The sequence below is a fragment of the Perca fluviatilis genome, chromosome 19 (assembly GCF_010015445.1).
Source record: "Perca fluviatilis chromosome 19, GENO_Pfluv_1.0, whole genome shotgun sequence".
In the NCBI taxonomy this organism is placed as follows: domain Eukaryota; kingdom Metazoa; phylum Chordata; class Actinopteri; order Perciformes; family Percidae; genus Perca; species Perca fluviatilis.
In genome coordinates, this window is record NC_053130.1 from 3,165,676 (window position 1) to 3,183,799 (window position 18,124).

The 18,124-nt window shown below is 41.2% G+C and overlaps 1 protein-coding gene across 1 annotated transcript; it reads left to right on the plus strand.

The window, feature by feature from the left end:
* Positions 1 to 7,929: 7,929 nt before the first annotated feature.
* On the plus strand, positions 7,930 to 10,497 carry adob (2-aminoethanethiol (cysteamine) dioxygenase b). The gene is made up of 2 exons (XM_039784298.1): positions 7,930 to 8,193; positions 9,005 to 10,497. Exon 2 carries the CDS (start codon positions 9,179 to 9,181, stop codon positions 9,920 to 9,922), a length of 744 nt encoding a protein of 247 aa, XP_039640232.1. The 5' UTR covers positions 7,930 to 8,193; positions 9,005 to 9,178; the 3' UTR covers positions 9,923 to 10,497.
* The last annotated feature ends 7,627 nt before the right edge of the window (positions 10,498 to 18,124 follow it).

The window sequence follows — 18,124 nt, forward strand, 5'->3', positions numbered from 1 at the left end:
ATTCTCAGACAGGCTTAATACCATGTCTCATGTAATATATTCCGCCTGAGAATATAGTTCCTGGTTTGTTTACTGGTTAGAAGATGGCTGTGTCTCATGTTACGTTGTTTTTTGTACACGCTGTGACTCTACAAATCACAACATGTAACTAGGAACATGTTGGTGTTATTTAGTCACTTATTGGGAGCAGTAGGATTACTGGAACCAGTCACCTGCCTGTTCTGTTATGGGCTGATGCCGCTGGAGCCGTCAGACAGCTTTACAGCACGCACGGAGATGAGAAGGGTATGTATGGACTTGTCTAACTCTGGGGGTTACGGTGAATAAGACAAAGTCCCGATAAGTCGGTGTGTTCCTTTAACTTGCTGTCAGACTCTTCAGAGCCACCAGACTCCTTTGACATAAACAGTAATCTTACCTCAGAACACGGGAGTTGCTGCTCTACCGCTGCCTCTGTCGGTTAGTTAGTTAGTTAGTTAGTTAGTTAGTTAGTTAGTTTTTTCAGACCAGCAACTCCCGTTTTTATTGGCGTATAAAGTGTTTTTGTCTCTTTTTTTAAAATGTTTTTTCATCCGACATCTTGTCGCTTCTTGTAGATGTTTTCTGCCCCTTTGTTCAACCTTATTGTCACTTTTTACAGCATATTTGCTCCTTTTTGGCTCTTTTTTTCAACGCTTTTATCGCTTTTTTCAAGTTTTTTTTGACACGAGTCGAGAGGCCTGAACATAGGCTACTTTATGTTATTTGAAACGACCTAATGGGACCATGACAGACAAAAAAAACACACAAAACGATTACAAAACGACTACAAATGACACAAATGACTACAGTGATGCAAAATGACCACAAAGAGACACTGAATGACTCCAAATAGACACAAAACGGCCAAAAAACATACACACACTGACTACAAACGACCCGAAACGACCATGAAGACACGCAAAATCAGAATCAGAATCAGAATCAGAATCAGAAAAGCTTTATTGCCAAGTATGTTTACACACACAAGGGATGTGTCGTGGTATTGTAGGTGCAGGTCACATTAAAGCATTAAAGCAACATGCACAAACACACCGAAATGACTGCAAGTAGACACAAAACGGCCCAAAACTAACTACAAACGACCTAAAATGTCCACTACAACAGCGCTGCCGAGAGCTCCAGACAGCCGGGGATATAGGAGCAGGCTAGCCCGGTCCTACCAGACTCTGGTACATTTCATTTTAGTACGTAGGAGGGCGGAGCCAGGCTAGGAGCAGGCAGCATGCAGGAGCAAAAACAACCACTACTAACAGAATATGATAACAACTGTTCTAACATTCAGCCATTTTAGTTGCTTACGTTTCAATTTGGGTCCTAATCTGCGCCGTGAAATGACCAACTTCTTCTCTGGGGACAACCAAGGGTTAAACAAAGGCGGGAGTCTGGCAAACTTGTTCAAGAAGTCCCGCACACTGTCCATTACGCATGCAAATACTTTATTAACGTTGTGAAATAAAGTATTTGCATGCATCACTGCTGGTAACCTTTGCCTTTTCCGACGCGCCTGTCCCAGAAAAGAGGTGTGCAAAAGCGCTTTTGAATGAAAGGAGTCTGGCCACCACTACGTTTCTGTTAACCCTCTCCTTGACTGGGTTACAGGTGCGTAGCATCGGAGACAGACACACAGGACCTGCAATTGGTTGTCCTCTGTCACTAACAGACAAAGTCGCAAATTCTCACCAAAATTTATTATAGGGGGGCTGAGATGAAATTTAAGGGGACTTGAGCCCCCCTAAAAAGGGTCTAAAATCTTCGTATTTCCGCTCACAGTTGAGTAGGCGGTCTTTAATGTGGACACAGGACACATTCCCATCCTCCCTGCTATTTGAATGTGGACACATGCGCCTCGAACCACCTCCAAATGTGTTTTTTTGCGATCCGATCTCAATGCTTCCTGTACTTAGAGCTGTACTCAATGCGTCCTGTACTTAGAGCTGTAACTCATTACAAGTAGAAGTTTGCAGGTTTAAAACCAGATAATCCTCAAATCTGATTAATTTTTTTTCCTTTCAAGCCAGGCGTCAACTCGTCCACCAAAAATGGTTATTTTTCTCAATTTTTAAATGAAAAGATTCACATTGTATTGTCTTTTTTTTTTTGGACCCAGTTCAGCAAACCCCCTCTGTGCGTAGCTGGGAGAAGAACTGGAGCGCACGGCAGAATGTTAAATGCCGTGTTATGTTACGGTCTCTGACTGCATTACGGAGTGTCAATAAATACTGCAGGCTGGTGTTGATCTTTCATAGAGAGAGTAAACATGGTAACACAACGCTTTGACGTCACGCGCCGCTCTCGGCCCTCGCGCCTTGACGTCGGACAATCTCTGCAGAGCCAGAATCTCTTGAAGCCATCACACAGCCGCAATCAGCGAGAGCATCTACACATTGTCAAATGTGCAGGCCGGCCGCCATCTGAGGCCATGTGGGCCGCAGATAACAGATTTCTGCAAGCAGAGACACGACAATCTGACACGAAGCCGTGTTGTTGTTGTTGTTGTTGGGAGAGAGAGTGTGCAGATGACTAATTTTACAACGACATACACAGAAGTAACAACAGTTATTTCTGGACTTCTAATGTGCTGTTTACAATATTTGTTGCAGGACTTATGCCCGAGTTATGTACGACAAAGCCACTCATGCAGGCGTAATAGTGATTGAATTTATTTCTGGGGTAAACATTCACTTGCGAAGTACCTCCAGGGTTTTATGCGATGTGCATGTGAAGCTTCCCTGTGGGACTCTGTGGCCTCCAGATCCAGTTTCCTGTCTATACCCTGCGGACCAGAGCCTCTGTCATGAAACACATTTGGATCCACTCAAGTTGAAGTGTCTGAGAGACAACGGCACGCAAACCTCAGATAAGCCTTATTAGGCTTCTAGTGGCACAGATCTGCCCAGCGCCGTGGTTATCGGGGAGAACCAAACCACAACCAAACGGCTGCATGAAGTAGAACAGGGGTACCAAACCAGGGGGAACCAAACGACTAATTTAATAGAAACTATGAATTGATTAAAAGAATATATACACATATTAACATTGAGTCAACTGTAGTCTCGCATTGCCATCTCTATCTCCACAGCGCTGTGGAGTAAGTGTCTGGCTACACCACTGATGCATTCTGGGATAGGAGAATAAAACACTCGGGGTTGTTTGCGGTTCTTTAAAAAGGTCCCATGGCATGACCATTTCACTATATGAGGTTTTTTAACATTAATATGAGTCCCCCCAGCCTGCCTATGGTCCCCCAGTGGCTAGAAATGGTGATAGGTGTAAACTGAGCCCTGGGTATCCTGCTCTGCCTTTGAGAAAATGAAAGCTCAGATGGACCAATCAGGAATCTTCTCATTATGAGGTCATAAGGAGCAAGGTTACCTCCCCTTTCTCTGCTTTGCCCGCACAGAGAATTTGGCCCACCCATGAGAGAAGAGACATCATGGCTTTCAAACGAGCAAAGTGGCAGTTGGTCAAGGCCTAAGGTCTATTTAAAAGAGACTTCAGATACAGTATTAGGGGACCACTAAGGTCTATATAAAAGAGACTTCAGATACAGTATTAGGGGACCACTAAGGCCTATATAAAAGAGACTTCAGATACAGTATTAGGGGACCACTAAGGTCTATATAAAAGAGACTTCAGATACAGTATTAGGGGACCACTAAGGTCTATATAAAAGAGACTTCAGATACAGTATTAGGGGACCACTAAGGTCTATATAAAAGAGACTTCAGATACAGTATTAGGGGACCACTAAGGCCTATATAAAAGAGACTTCAGATACAGTATTAGGGGACCACTAAGGTCTATATAAAAGAGACTTCAGATACAGTAGGGGACCACTAAGGTCTATATAAAAGAGACTTCAGATACAGTATTAGGGGACCACTAAGGTCTATAAAAAAGAGACTTCAGATACAGTATTAGGAGACCACTAAGGCCTATATAAAAGAGACTTCAGATACAGTATTAGGAGACCACTAAGGTCTATATAAAAGAGACTTCAGATACAGTATTAGGGGACCACTAAGGCCTATATAAAAGAGACTTCAGATACAGTATTAGGGGACCACTAAGGTCTATATAAAAGAGACTTCAGATACAGTATTAGGGGACCACTAAGGTCTATATAAAAGAGACTTCAGATACAGTATTAGGGGACCACTAAGGTCTATATAAAAGAGACTTCAGATACAGTATTAGGAGACCACTAAGGTCTATATAAAAGAGACTTCAGATACAGTATTAGGGGACCACTAAGGCCTATATAAAAGAGACTTCAGATACAGTATTAGGGGACCACTAAGGTCTATATAAAAGAGACTTCAGATACAGTATTAGGGGACCACTAAGGTCTATAAAAAAGAGACTTCAGATACAGTATTAGGAGACCACTAAGGTCTATATAAAAGAGACTTCAGATACAGTATTAGGGGACCACTAAGGTCTATATAAAAGAGACTTCAGATACAGTATTAGGGGACCACTAAGGTCTATATAAAAGAGACTTCAGATACAGTATTAGGGGACCACTAAGGTCTATATAAAAGCATCCAAAAAGCAGCGTGTCATAGGACCTTTAAACCAATCACAGTGGTTAGCACCTCTCCACATAGCGCTCTAGGATACTGTAGCAGTAGCTGTTGTTAAGCAGCAAAAGACGCTCTTTTGGCTGCTTTTTGGAATAGAAACGCTGCCAGTTTTTTTTTTTTTTTACTCCAAAAGCGCCCTAGTCAACTTTTTCTTGTCAAAAAAAGACGCCAAGTGGAACATAGCCTTACATCCCTAGCAGACACGTCCTCTGGAGGCTCAAACATTTATTACAAATCAGCTGAACAATATAACGTTGCAAACTGTGTTGCATTAGTAGGTTTTGTGACTAACTGTTCATTAGCTAGATGTGAGACGTTTCTGTGAACTCTGGGAAGAGCTGGAGAGATACGTTTTGATACGATCAATCAATCTTTATTTCCCACGATCCCTTTCACACGCAAATGAGATGTGAGCAGCTGCCCTGCATCAGAAACCGAACGCCTGAAGGCTGCAGCTCTGCGGGCCAATGGGAGGACAGAGTGGCATCACTTCCTTTGCTTCCACTAAAGGACGTGTCAAACTCAAGGACCTGCGGGCCAAACCCAGGGCCCCTCGCAGCTTTTGATCCAGCCCGCATATCAATTTAGGTTCACAATACATTTTGGCCTAATGTAGTTTTTTGTCAATTTTTCTGACGTTTCAGTCATTTTTTCTGACGTTTTTTACACTTTTCCAACGTTTGTGTCAATTTATTTTTTCAGTATATCCATAGTTTGAGCCCCTTAAACTGTTATTTTTACACCACACTTTCAAGCCGGGGAGTGGAGTTTGGTCCCCGATGAAATTAAGATTGAAAACACAAAACTTTCACTCAGGAAATGGGTGTTTGTGTCCCGCACAGGCGTAATTTACAGGAGGTTACAACCCCCCCAATAACCCATTCAGGACTTTTTCCAAAGTTTGTGACGGTTACTTTTACCTCTTTTGGGGAGTGGGTTGTCTTTCAATTGTTTAGGGGGACAAATATCCCCTGCAGGCCCCCCGAAAGTCTACACCTATGCTTCAAAACATCTGAACTGTTCCTTTAATGTGACCTCAAAAGAGTCTGTAGTCTACACACAGCAACATACACAGCTTCTGCTGTTTGCTGTTGTGTTGTAAATATACAAGTGTGTGTGTGTGTGTGTGTGTGTGTGTGTGTGTGTGTGTGTGTGTGTGTGTGTGTGTGTGTGTGTGTGACCCGTCAGCTTGTTGCAGAATAATAATTATTCCTCTTTATTTGATTTGGAGGGCGACCTACGCAGGGCTTTCACAGTTTGGCTCAAGATCAGGTCTAAAACCGACCGAGATCTGAATCAAGGCGGCTATTTTCAGCCGGCCTTCGCTTCCTACTAATGAAAACAACATGTTACTTAAGGAGAACTGTGACGTCACGCGCAGACTGCACACACACACACACACACACACACATACACACACACATACACACACACAGGACGCCTCTGTGTCACATTGTGAGTAGGTGGGTGTCATTTTTTCATGAGATGCAGGCTGAAGATTGTGGAGCTGAAGGGAAGTGAGGAGATGAGCTGCGTGGGAGCCGGTGACCTCTTTTGTGTTTAATCACTAAAAGTTAATTTATTAAGTTACATTCTTTTATTGATGTGGGTATTAAAAAACTGGGGATTCTGGTGGATCTGTACCACAGTCTGGATCCAAATCCTGCTCAGTTCACACTACAACATGTTGAGTAAATGTGAATTTAGTGATTCATATCTATCTATCTATCTATCTATCCATCCATCCATCCATCCATCCATCCATCTATCTATCCATCTATCTATCCATCTATCTATCCATCTATCTATCCATCTATCTGTCTATCTATCTATCTATCTATCTATCTATCTATCTATCCATCCATCTATCTATCTATCTATCCATCAATCTATCTATTTATCTATCTCTCCATCTATCTAGCCATCCATCAATCTATCTATCTATCTATCTTTCTACACATTAATTGATAAGTTGTCAACTTTTAAATTAACTGCCAACTATTAAATATAACACTTGTACTTTACTTGAGTATTTCCATTTTCTTTATACTTCTACTCAACTACATTTCGGAGGTAAATATTGCACTTTTTCCAACATTACATTCATTTGACAGCTGCTCCCACTGCTTCCTGTGTCTCTCTGCTTTGATTGCAGTAATAAACACAAATAAATCCTTTAATAGGCCGACAAATTCTGCCAAACAAATGTCTTTTTCAGTTTGAATTTCCATAGTGTGGGCTGCCATCTCTCTCTATGTGTGAGCATGTGTGTGGGTGGGTGTTTCCCAGTAGAAAGACGTCTAAATTAACTGCCTACATCTTTAGAACGAAATGCCAAAACACGGATGCCAAAACAACTGAGTCATGCTCACATGAGTCATTTTTAATCTAGTCTAAAGTGTGTTTCTAACCCGCATGGAAACACAAAAATCTACTGCTTTCTTTTACTGACCTTCCAGCTGGATCAGTTTGATGGAAAAGAAGCCATGTGACCTTTTGACCTTTTGATCACCCCTCATTTTATAAATGTGTTGAATTCATTTTAAAGTGGAAATTATGAGCACTAATTAAAAGTAGATATCATTACAGTGTTCCTATGCAACTGAACTGTCAATGTTTAGGTTTGTTTGGTACATTTTGTATTTGTATTAAAGTGGAAGAGGTTTCAACCATCAATTTTAGATAAATCTACTCATGGATAAATAGTTAGCCAAAAGTGATGGATAATGGCTGTTTATTTAGCTAACTATTTCCACTATTTATCCATTTCTTTTAGCTAACTATTTCCACTGTTTATCCATTTCTTTTAGCTAACTATTTCAACTGTTTATCCATCTGTCAGCTAACTATTTCTTTATCATGTTAGCAAACAACTGCCTACATGTCATGTAAACAATGTAGCTATGTTGTTGTGCTATAAACATGTATAATGTTGGCCATGAGATGGCAGAAGATTTAAATAAATAAAAAAATAACTGTCCGTTGTCCTTGCAGTAGTAACGACATTCCCCTATGTTGGCGGTATGGTTGACTGGGAGCAAAAGAGCATTCAAAGTTAAATATTCTATGGCATGCTGGGTATTGTAGTGCATTGTCTTGACAGTTAGTTTGATTTTTAAAGTAATTTTAATCATTCAAATTGAAATCATCTTGGTTATAAGAAGCAATGTGACAACAACAACAACTTTATTTTCTTAATATTATAACGAAACATTATTTGTGTCAGGGAACACAGTATTGATGGCCGTCCGACTACATGTCCCACAATGCACGACGTGTAAACTGATAAAGTGCTGTCTGGTGCGGACGTGTTTGACAGTTATTCACAAATGGGGCCCAGAAGTCGATGAGACTGACCGCTCGTGAGTCAGATGCTGTCTGAAAGTTACCCCCGCAGAGTTGTATCATCATATGTTCGTTGCGTTGATTTATACGTGCAAATTCACAAGTGTTTATTAGCACAGAAACAACACGAATGAATGAACACGTGAAGGGGCAGAAAGCAGACAGTTAAAGCGGGCAATGAACGTGGTGTTGTGAGCGGACCAAAGAGAAGATCAAAGAGGTGAGGTCTCACTCCGACAGCATTTCGGAATCGGACACATTATTATTTGGGGGAAAACGTAATATATTTGATCAATTCACGCTTATTTTGTATTACTATAGAACTATATTTATGCATGTTTTACATTAACATGTATTTCCACTTTTATTGTTAAAGTCATGATGACGTATACGTTTTTTTGTGTGAAAACAAAAGAAGTACAGAAAATAATATTGTTATTCAAGCTTCAGTTGACATATTATTCTGTTTATTTATTTATTTATTTATTTATTCGGGACAATGCACATTAATGAACAATCTAACATTTCTGTAAAGACTGTAAATGAGCCAGGTTATAGCATAAATGCTAATTTTCACCTGTAGTTTCTCATTTTAATTTAGTTTAACAATAACGACGATAACACACAGTCCAGGATATGTACGTAAGATGTGTAATTTATTAATTAGGCTACCTAGAGAAGAGGATTAGGGCCACGTGTGTGAAAAAATGTCAAATTCTGACTTTATTCTCAGAACTCAAATAATTTTTTTTCACATGTGGCCCAAGTCCTCTACTGTAATTACCAAAGAAACTACAGCCATGAGTATTTATTTAAACGTAGGCTCAAACGTTATCGTTTTGTATTTATTGATTGTTTATTTGTTTATTCAAGTTGTTTTATTGCTCGGCTAAACTTTTATATATATATATATATATATATATATATATATATATATATATATATATATATATATATATATATATATATATTGGCACTGGTGGATTTGTCATACACATAGTGACGGGACTTTTTATTTTTTTTTAAATCAGGAATACCAACAAAACAGTTTATACTACAACTGTCCAAAGGCCTGAAGAAGATTGTGTGTGCGGAGTGAGTCGGCCTGTTAACAGACGATCTTTGAGAGCTAGCTAACACAGCTACCGCTAACAAGCGGAGAGAGAAGACCGGGGGCTGCACCGCGGTCCGTTCCTCGCTCCGGTATGATGACAGGTGACAGCAACATGACCTCCATCGTTCAGAGAATAGCTCGGCAGGCTCTCCTCACCTTCAGGAGTCCGCCCCGGCTCGGCGAAGAGGCCGGTAAATCTTTCCTGGAGAACCGGAGCCAACTGAAGAGCCTAATGACGGAAGTGCGAGCGGCGGACCTGAAGCTCGTTCCTCGACGTGCCGACAACAACAACGTGAGCCCTTCGCTCCGCGGGCCTCCGGTCACCTACATGCACATTTGCGAGATGGACCAGTTCAGCATGGGGGTGTTTCTGCTGAAAAGCGGCGCCTCCATCCCGTTGCACGACCACCCGGGGATGCACGGCATGCTCAAAGTCCTGTACGGAAAGGTCCGGATCAGCTGCTTTGACCGGCTGGAGAGGCAGGGCTGCACGCCGGCAGCGCCTCCGCTTCCCCCGGCGCAGAAGGGCGCCCTGCGGCGCTCCCTGCTCCGCTCCACGGATGTCTACACGGAGGAGAGCGGCCCGTGCGTGCTCTCCCCGGACCGGGACAACCTGCACCAGATCGACGCCGTGGACGGCCCGACGGCGTTCATGGACATCCTGGCCCCGCCGTACGACCCGGACGACGACAGAGACTGCCACTACTACAAGGTGCTGACAGAAGCCGAGGTTAAAAACACAGAGCAGAAGGAGGTCTGGCTCCTGGAGATCTCGCAGCCTCCGGAGTTCTGGTGCGGAGGGGAGCCGTACCCGGGCCCGGAGGTCTGCCTCTGATGCCCTCTGACAGACTCTCCTTTCCTCCGGCTGCATGGGCTGGTTTATATTCACACGGCCTGTAGTGGCACAAGGCCGGGGCTTTTGGACATGGTTTGACAACACTAGGCTGAGTAAAGTAGGGCTGATTGATTATGGAAAATATCATAATCACGATTATTTTGGATGATAATGAAATCAAGATTATTTAACACGATTACTCATTGACTTTTGGAAAGATGTTGCAAATATTGAACCTAAAAAGTAGTTAAACAGTTGAACAAATCAACAGTAAAAACACCTTGAACAGTGAAATTTCCCTTTTATACTTTACCCGTTTTGAAAAAATTTTAAATTCAGATCACAAGACAAAATAACAGTTTACTTGCAAAACGTAATGTGCAAAATAATTGTTTTTCTCTGATTTCTGTCTTTGGACAGTAGGAGCCGAAATCGTAATCGCGATTGAAATTTCGATTAATTGCACAGCCCTAGAATAAAGGGTCTCTCTAAATCAGGTCTGCACGATGATGACAGATAATATGCGATTTGAAACTGATATTACTTGCAATAAATAAGCTATACAAGATATTAAAGTGTAATCCCTTCTGCCTTTCTGCTCAGTATTCTGCTAAAATACAGCAAACTGATTGTTGAATTAAAACAAATGAAAGGAAATCATTTCCAACATTAGGTTATTGAACACATTGAACATTTAATTGAGCACTATTTATAAAAAAATAAAAAAAGTGACTTTATTACATTTTAAATTGCAGTTTCTACTAAACAGTCCCTCCAGAGAAATGTGATTATGCGACAGCATAATTCAATACATAATCAGCCAAAGTCTGCATATTTATGCGGGGGGGCCTAATTTTTTTTCAAATATGCTGCACTTTCGCCACATAAATTGCCGATTTCCGCGCAAAATATGCGGCGCTTGCATGATTTCATAATCCCCGCATTTTCCCCTGTTGCCATAGGAACAATATGAAGCGACTTGAACATCATCGAAAAGCAGGGTGTTGGGAGGGAATCTCATTTTCTCTTTTTCATCAAACTGCAGTTTTTGCAAGTTCCCGCAATTTCATCGCATTAAAGGTATAGTGGAGGATTTTCCCGAATTTTAGAAAAGATCCGCCCTCTCCACTTTTTGAAAAAATGCACATGCGCAACACCCTACCTGCTCCCGAGAGGGAACGCCTATTAAACGTGTGCACGAGAGTGCACTGTTTACAAGTTGCTGTCGGCATGGCTCATACGAGCTACTTTCAGAAAGAAGATTTGCACTTTTTCACTAATTGAGATGTTTACCGTGTGTGCGGTGCGTGACTTGTGCCAGGGCTAGCATCGCTAATCATAGCTTACATCAACTTTCACTAGCAGTGATTTTAAATGGATTTCTCCAAATAGCACGCCAAACTTTACCTGTGGAGTAGAAACTTGGCGACTGAGGCATCAGTGGAGAGCCCAACCTGTGCTTTTAGCGCACGCCAGCGTGTGAAACATTCTCCCAAAAACACTCGGTCTTGTTTCTTTCTCTGAGGCCTTTCTCTTCTTGTCGACCTTTCGTAGACACTCGTAGCTCACCACACATATACACCTGAAAGTATTCATGCGCAGAAAGCGAAAACTACCCTAGGGACGAGCACGCACCACGGCCTTACGTAAACATAGCGCCAGAATGATTGACAGCTAGGAGGACCAATAGTCTTGATGATCCACCCGGAAAAAGAAAATCCTCCACAATACCTTTTAAAACATAAATATCCCGCATATTCCATCAGCATTTTTTAAGAAAATGTGGCGCATAATCAAGGATTTTTGCCCCGCAACAATCACAAAAAAACTCCATTTTTCTGGAAGGACTGACTAAGTCTCTTTCAACTTACTCAAAAAGTCTTGAGCGTCTCCCGTGTTTATCGCGCAAGTTGATATCCCGATAAAGGATATATTGTGAAGCTACCACAGGCTGTTAGAGGGTCCCAATCGGTGCAGAAAAGGTCACCTGATCCTTTTGTAGAGAAACCAAAACTGCACAAAAAAATGATCTCATCGTTGGGCACGGTTAACGGTGAACAGCTGCAACTCTGTTTTCCCGAAGTTAAAATGTAACTCAAGTTTCACTTGAGCAACAAATTGGAGCCTTTTTAGGCAATCCTAAACCACTGTGATCCCTCAGTTTCTCTATTAAGGACATTATGGTCACTACTTTTTCTTTTAATGGACTTACTGGTTCTCTGTCCTACACATTTCAGATGTTGACTTTTACGATTACCCACCGCCAAAAGAGAATGAAATCACCTTTTCGGGATACATGTGTTCCTTAATCCTTAATTCTCTGATGTCATCCGTGTCCATTTGTGGGATTATAATCCGTGAAATACCGCGTGGGAGAAGATGTATGAATCTTTTGAGTTTAGACAAAGACTTTAGGGGTCTGGGGTCCTCCTCCCCAAAGGAAGTTTTGAGCATCAAGGACTTCCATTTCCTGTATTCGGATACACTTTCATGCACCAATTTATGTTGGAAACACCTTTTATTTAGCCTATGTGAAGAAGAAAAACACATGACAATTCAAAATGTATCCAAAATATAATGGAAAGTATGTTGATTTGGACGAACGAAATGTTTTTCTTTGCTTGCCGATTTACATTGAATTGAGAAAGCCAACTGCTCATGTTTTACAGCAGTTAATTTATATCATTCATCATTATGATAAGATATTTGAGGGTGCTAAATTACACCTACCGACAGCTGTAACGAGAGAAAGAGAAAGGTTGTGATGTTTGCCTCTGAACGCCTCGTGTGTCTCCTAAAATGTTGGTTTATCTGATGGATTTAGTTCAACTAAAAGTGATATTTTGTAAACCGATATCGGAGCATCGATCAGCGATCAGCTGAAGGGTTTAAAAACTACCTAAGCACCAAAAATAGGAGCCCTGAATGATGCGAGCAGCGGGCTAAAATAAGACCCTAGGAGTTATTTTTTTTTGCACGAGAGACGCCAAGAAATGACGAAGTTGATGATGTGCTGGCCCAGGGTGCCGATGCTGCGTTCAAGGAATGTCCGGAAGTCTCAGTTCGGCTGCTTGCATCTCGGTCGGCGCGTCAAGTTTTGGAAACTTGAGGAAGACTTCTGAACCGTTTTACTTCAAGCGTGACACAGCAGTACTTTTTAAATAACCTTTTTAAATACACAACATGTCAGCTTTCTGTATCGCATGAAGAACTCACTGCTGGTTTAAAAACTACACTCTAAGAAATCAATCTGTAACCGAACAGAGAAAGGTGCTGGCAGCTCATTACACGGACTTTGCCCCTTAATTGCAAAACCACATTTGTGTGTGTAGCTGCAGTTAATAACACAGAACATCTTGTGTTTGGCCGATTTTATATAAAACTCTCTCATACGAAGCTGCTCAGATAGTAAAAAGCAGCAAAAACCCAAAATGTGGAGAAAAATAAAGAAGCCCCAAACCTCAGAAAAAGCGACAACTTGGAACTACTTATTAATCTCCCAAAATGAACTTCTGTGGCAGAAAAAAGTTGTCGAAGCACAAATATAAGCATGTCGAAATGAAAACGACAATACAACATGTGAATCGCGTTCTACGAAAACTGTTCCTGTTAAAATAGACAGACGTACAATTGTTAATACGCAGATATTTCTTAGAGTGTAATATTTATTTACTTATTTACAGTTATACCAGACTGATGTCATGAAAAATCAACTTATCAACCGAACGAGCCGCCTGACTGAAATTTTGTAGTTCACAAAAACGTCTTAAAACTACATCAATGATTCCCAGTGGCTTAGCTCTGGTTGGCCGATACACCGGGGGAAGGAGCCCTGTAATTGTGGGTGTTTATAATCCACTTTTTTGGGGGGATTTCCAGACTTCTGATTGCATCTTGAATGCAGCATTAAAAACCGCGTCGCTGAGTCGTCTCTGTGGAAGTTGCCCGAGACCAAAGAGGGACTCGCGTCTTTATATTTAGTTATTTTTTTTGTGTTTTTTTTATTTTATTTTTAACCGTCTTCCTGCTTCAGGCTTCGTGGCGCTTTTGTTCCGGTCGGAGATCAAGAACCGGCGTCCGCGTGAATCTCCACGTCTCGCTTTGAAGGCTGCACAAAATATCTAAAACTGCAGGTTGGTTCTCATGCTGCGTTCAGGGCCCTACAGACCGTAGACTGGGAAGAGTTTGGTCTTCAGGACCGTTTGAGATCGTGTGTGTGTGTGTGTGTGTGTGTGTGTGTGTGTGTGTGTGTGTGTGTGTGTGTGTGTGTGTGTGTGTACACACAGTAGGTTGTTGCTAATAATTGCTGGTTGATATGTGCTGCAATTATGCAGACTAGTGCAGAGCCCGTTTGTGGTCCAAAAACCGGGAGTCCAGTATACTTGTGGGATCCGGACAGCTTTGTGGGGCCAAAATGCTGGAGCCCACAAGGTTAAAGGGCTGTTTGAGGGTTAAGACTTGGTTTTAGGATTAGGGATAGAATTAGGTTAGGGTTAAGGTTAGGGTAAGGGTTAAGGTCAGGCATTTAGTTGTGATGGTTAAGGTTAGGGTAAGGGTTAAGGTCAGGCATTTAGTTGTGATGGTTAAGGTTAGGGTAAGGGTTAAGGTCAGGCATTTAGTTGTGATGGTTAAGGTTAGGGTAAGGGTTAAGGTTAGGGTAAGGGTTAAGGTTAGGCATTTAGTTGTGATGGTTAAGGTTAGGGTAAGGGGCTAGGGAATGCATTATGTCAATGACATGTCCCCACTGTGTGTGTGTGTGTGTGTGTGTGTGTGTGTGTGTGTGTGTGTGTGTGTGTGTGTGTGTGTGTGTGGTCTTTCTGACCACGGTGGGACATCTGGAGCAGGAGAAGTTAACCCTCTCCTTGATCTCATGACGTTTTATGGAGAAGGAGAACCAGGAAATGCAACGCCACCGAGCCACGGCCAGAGCAACGTGCGTCGCCGCTACGTGTAGTTAAAGTTTTCGGGAGGTGCGCGTCAGGCCAAGGCGTGGGGGCTGCCGTCGATTCTACGCAGAACGGCCTGTAAGTCACTAAAATAAGCTTCTGTTCAGAGCGAGGTCTTTCACTAAAGGTCTGAGAAAAGGTCGAATGAATCCGAAATGAAAAGTGAATTTGAGGCTGTGGTTATAATGTAGATAGATCAGCGGAGACGTGATGCTAAACGAGTTAATTCGCTGCTTCAAATTTAGCGATTTCAGTACGTGACGATATGGTTCAATGTTGGGAGCTTTCATTCAAATATCTGTGTAGGCGCAATTTAAAAATAAATAATAATAATTATGCTTATTCTGACACTAGCGGTGGCATTAAAACACTGCACTCGTAGTCTGATATGTTTTGGAGGAACCCGCTTGAAACGGATCATTTAAATTCGGAAAAGAAAGTTGTTGGGAGTTATTAAGGAGATACAATATAAGGTAATACAGTGTCGATAATGTTGCATCACTGGGACACAGGAAGCTGGCTGAATCATGAGTCCAGACTGTGATGGTGTGTTCAATGACCAGTGACCGTCTCGATGTGTTTTACCTGTAATGAAGGTGTTTCTGTCAGGTCATATAAAATGTGCTGTTTATTTTTGCCTGAACTCTTTTATTTGCTTCAGAATGCCGTGCGCTGGGCGCCCGGTTAGCTCAGCTGGTAGAGCGGGTGCATCTATCTATCTATCTATCTATCTATCTATCTATCTATCTATCTATCTATCTGTCTGTCTGTCTGTCTGTCTGTCTATCTATCTATCTGTCTGTCTGTCTGTCTGTCTGTCTGTCTGTCTATCTATCGGTCTATCTATCTATCTATCGGTCTATCTATCTATCTATCGGTCTATCTATCTGTCTATCGGTCTATCTATCTATCTATCTATCTATCTATGTATCTATCTATCTATCTATCTATCTATCTATCTATGTATCTATCTATCTATGTATCTATCTATCTATCTATCTATCTATCTCAGGTTAGACTCTGACGTGCGGCCCTTTGCTGCGTCATTCTCTCTCTCTCTCTCTCTCTCTCTCTCTCTCCCCTTTCATGTCTTCAGCTGTCCTATCAAAATAAAGGCTGAAAATGGCCAAAAAATAATCTTTAAAAAAAAGAATGCCATGCGCTGTGATTAGAAGAAGAAAAATGTTTGATGCCTTCACAATTTAAAATACAATTTCTCAACATTTTGCTTTTCTGGCGTTTTTGTCACTTTTTTCCTATTGTTTTTCTCACTATTTCCAAAGTTTTGTCGATTTTTATTTTTTATTTTTTTTTTGTTTTTTTTTTTTTTTTTTTTTAGGCTTTTAACCCTCGTGTTGTCTTCACGTCGACCAGAAAAACTTTCTGTTTTTCTGGGTGAAAATTTAAAATACAAATTTTGTTTTTTTTTTCTCAACGTTTTGGTCGTCTTTTCCTGACTGTTTTTAATCACTTTTCTCTTCGTTTTTTTGAAGCCTTTCTGGCGTTTTTGTCACTTTTTTCCAATTGTTTTTCTCACTATTTCCAAAGTTTTTTTGATTTTTATTTATTTTATTTTTTTCTGCGCTTTTTTACATTTTTATTTTTATTATTATTTTTTTTTTACGACATCTTTGTCATTTTTTAACGTTCTTTTATCTCTTTTTATTTATTTTTTCAAGTGCTATAAAATTGTAAAAAAAACTGAACTGATCATTTATTTTACTTGTATAGAGCGTTGTAGGGAACCATCCAAGTAAAAAAAAAAAAAAAAACATTTAAAATTTTTGGTTGAAGAAAACCCAAATTTCTGATATACTGTAGAAGCTTTTTGACAAATGGGTCAAATTTGGAGGTGGGGGGAGACAAAAAGCCACGCTCAAGTTGGACAGTTTCCAGCTGTTTCCAGCAGCCCTAAGTCAAAGAAACACTCACATCCTGTTAGGCCTGATTTAATAAAATGTTATCAGACCCATATATCAGCTGGTACACAGTCTCCAGTTGGTTATATTAAGATATAATAATATTAAAATGCTCTACATGTGATCTGCTGCTGATGTTAATAAGCAGACCGTAGATGATCTGTAAAAAGATTTTGTCTCTCTGACTTCTAAACATCACCATCAGCCACACAACACGTGTTCTGTACACCAGTGTTTCTCAAATGGGGGTACGTGTCCCCCTAGGGGTACTCTGGAGGACTGTAGGGGGTATGTGTCCCCCTAGGGGTACTCTGGAGGACTGTAGGAGGTACGTGTCCCCCTAGGGGTACTCTGGAGGACTGCAGGGGGTACGTGTCCCCCTAGAGGTACTCTGGAGGACTGCAGGGGGTATGTGTCCCCCTAGGGGTACTCTGGAGGACTGCAGGGGGTATGTGTACCCCTAGGGGTACTCTGGAGGACTGCAGGGGGTATGTGACATTTTTTGCAAAATGTTTTTCAGTTCCAAGGCTGCAGTTACTTCTAGTGTCTTTTTTTCTTTTTCAAGTTTGTCGCATTTTTTGAATTTTTTTGTTGCTGTTTTTGAATGTTTTGTCGTTTTGTTTTGACCTATTCTTACATTTCTTCCTTACTTTTTTCTACTGTCTTGTTTTTGTCACTTTGTTTGTCGCTTTTTGGAATTTTTTTGTCACTTTTGTCGCCCTAGTGTTGCCCTCCTTTCTACTGTGTTTTTTCAAAGTTTTTATTACTTTTTTGAAGTTTGTTTCCCTTTTATCGAAGTATTTGTTACTATTTTCGACCTTTATTCTTGCCTTCCTTCCTTGTCTTCTTTCTAAAGTTGTTGTCTCCTTTTTCCATCAACATCTAAATGTTTTCCAGGTCCAAGGCTGTATTCTTCCTCTTTTATGGACACTTTTTTTTTTTTTACCAAAATGTATTTGCGCTGGTTAGGGGGTACCTGGCTTAAAAACACTGTTCAAAGGGGAACATTATTGAAAATAGCTTGAGAACCACTGGTCTACACAATAAGCCTTTAAATCAGACAAATAGCAGTTAAAATCCCTCCGATTCAAAATTAATAAAAAGTTTATATAAAACGTCATCATGTTGATTCGGTTCTGAACCAATCAGCTGTTAGATCAGCTGAGAGGCAGGCGTTTCCCATCATGCCCTGGGTCCGCCTGGGTCTCAAACCTGCGGCCGCCTTGATCTCGTGAGGTCATCGTTGCCCACGTGTGCGTGACGTCAGAGCCAGTCGGGATCAAGACAGACACAAATCTACCCAGCATGCATTGGGCGGCGATCGCCGGGGATTTAGG

Bases quoted from the DNA above. Each gene is read 5' to 3' on its own strand.
- adob (XM_039784298.1), top strand. From the start codon at position 9,179: ATGATGACAGGTGACAGCAACATGACCTCCATCGTTCAGAGAATAGCT.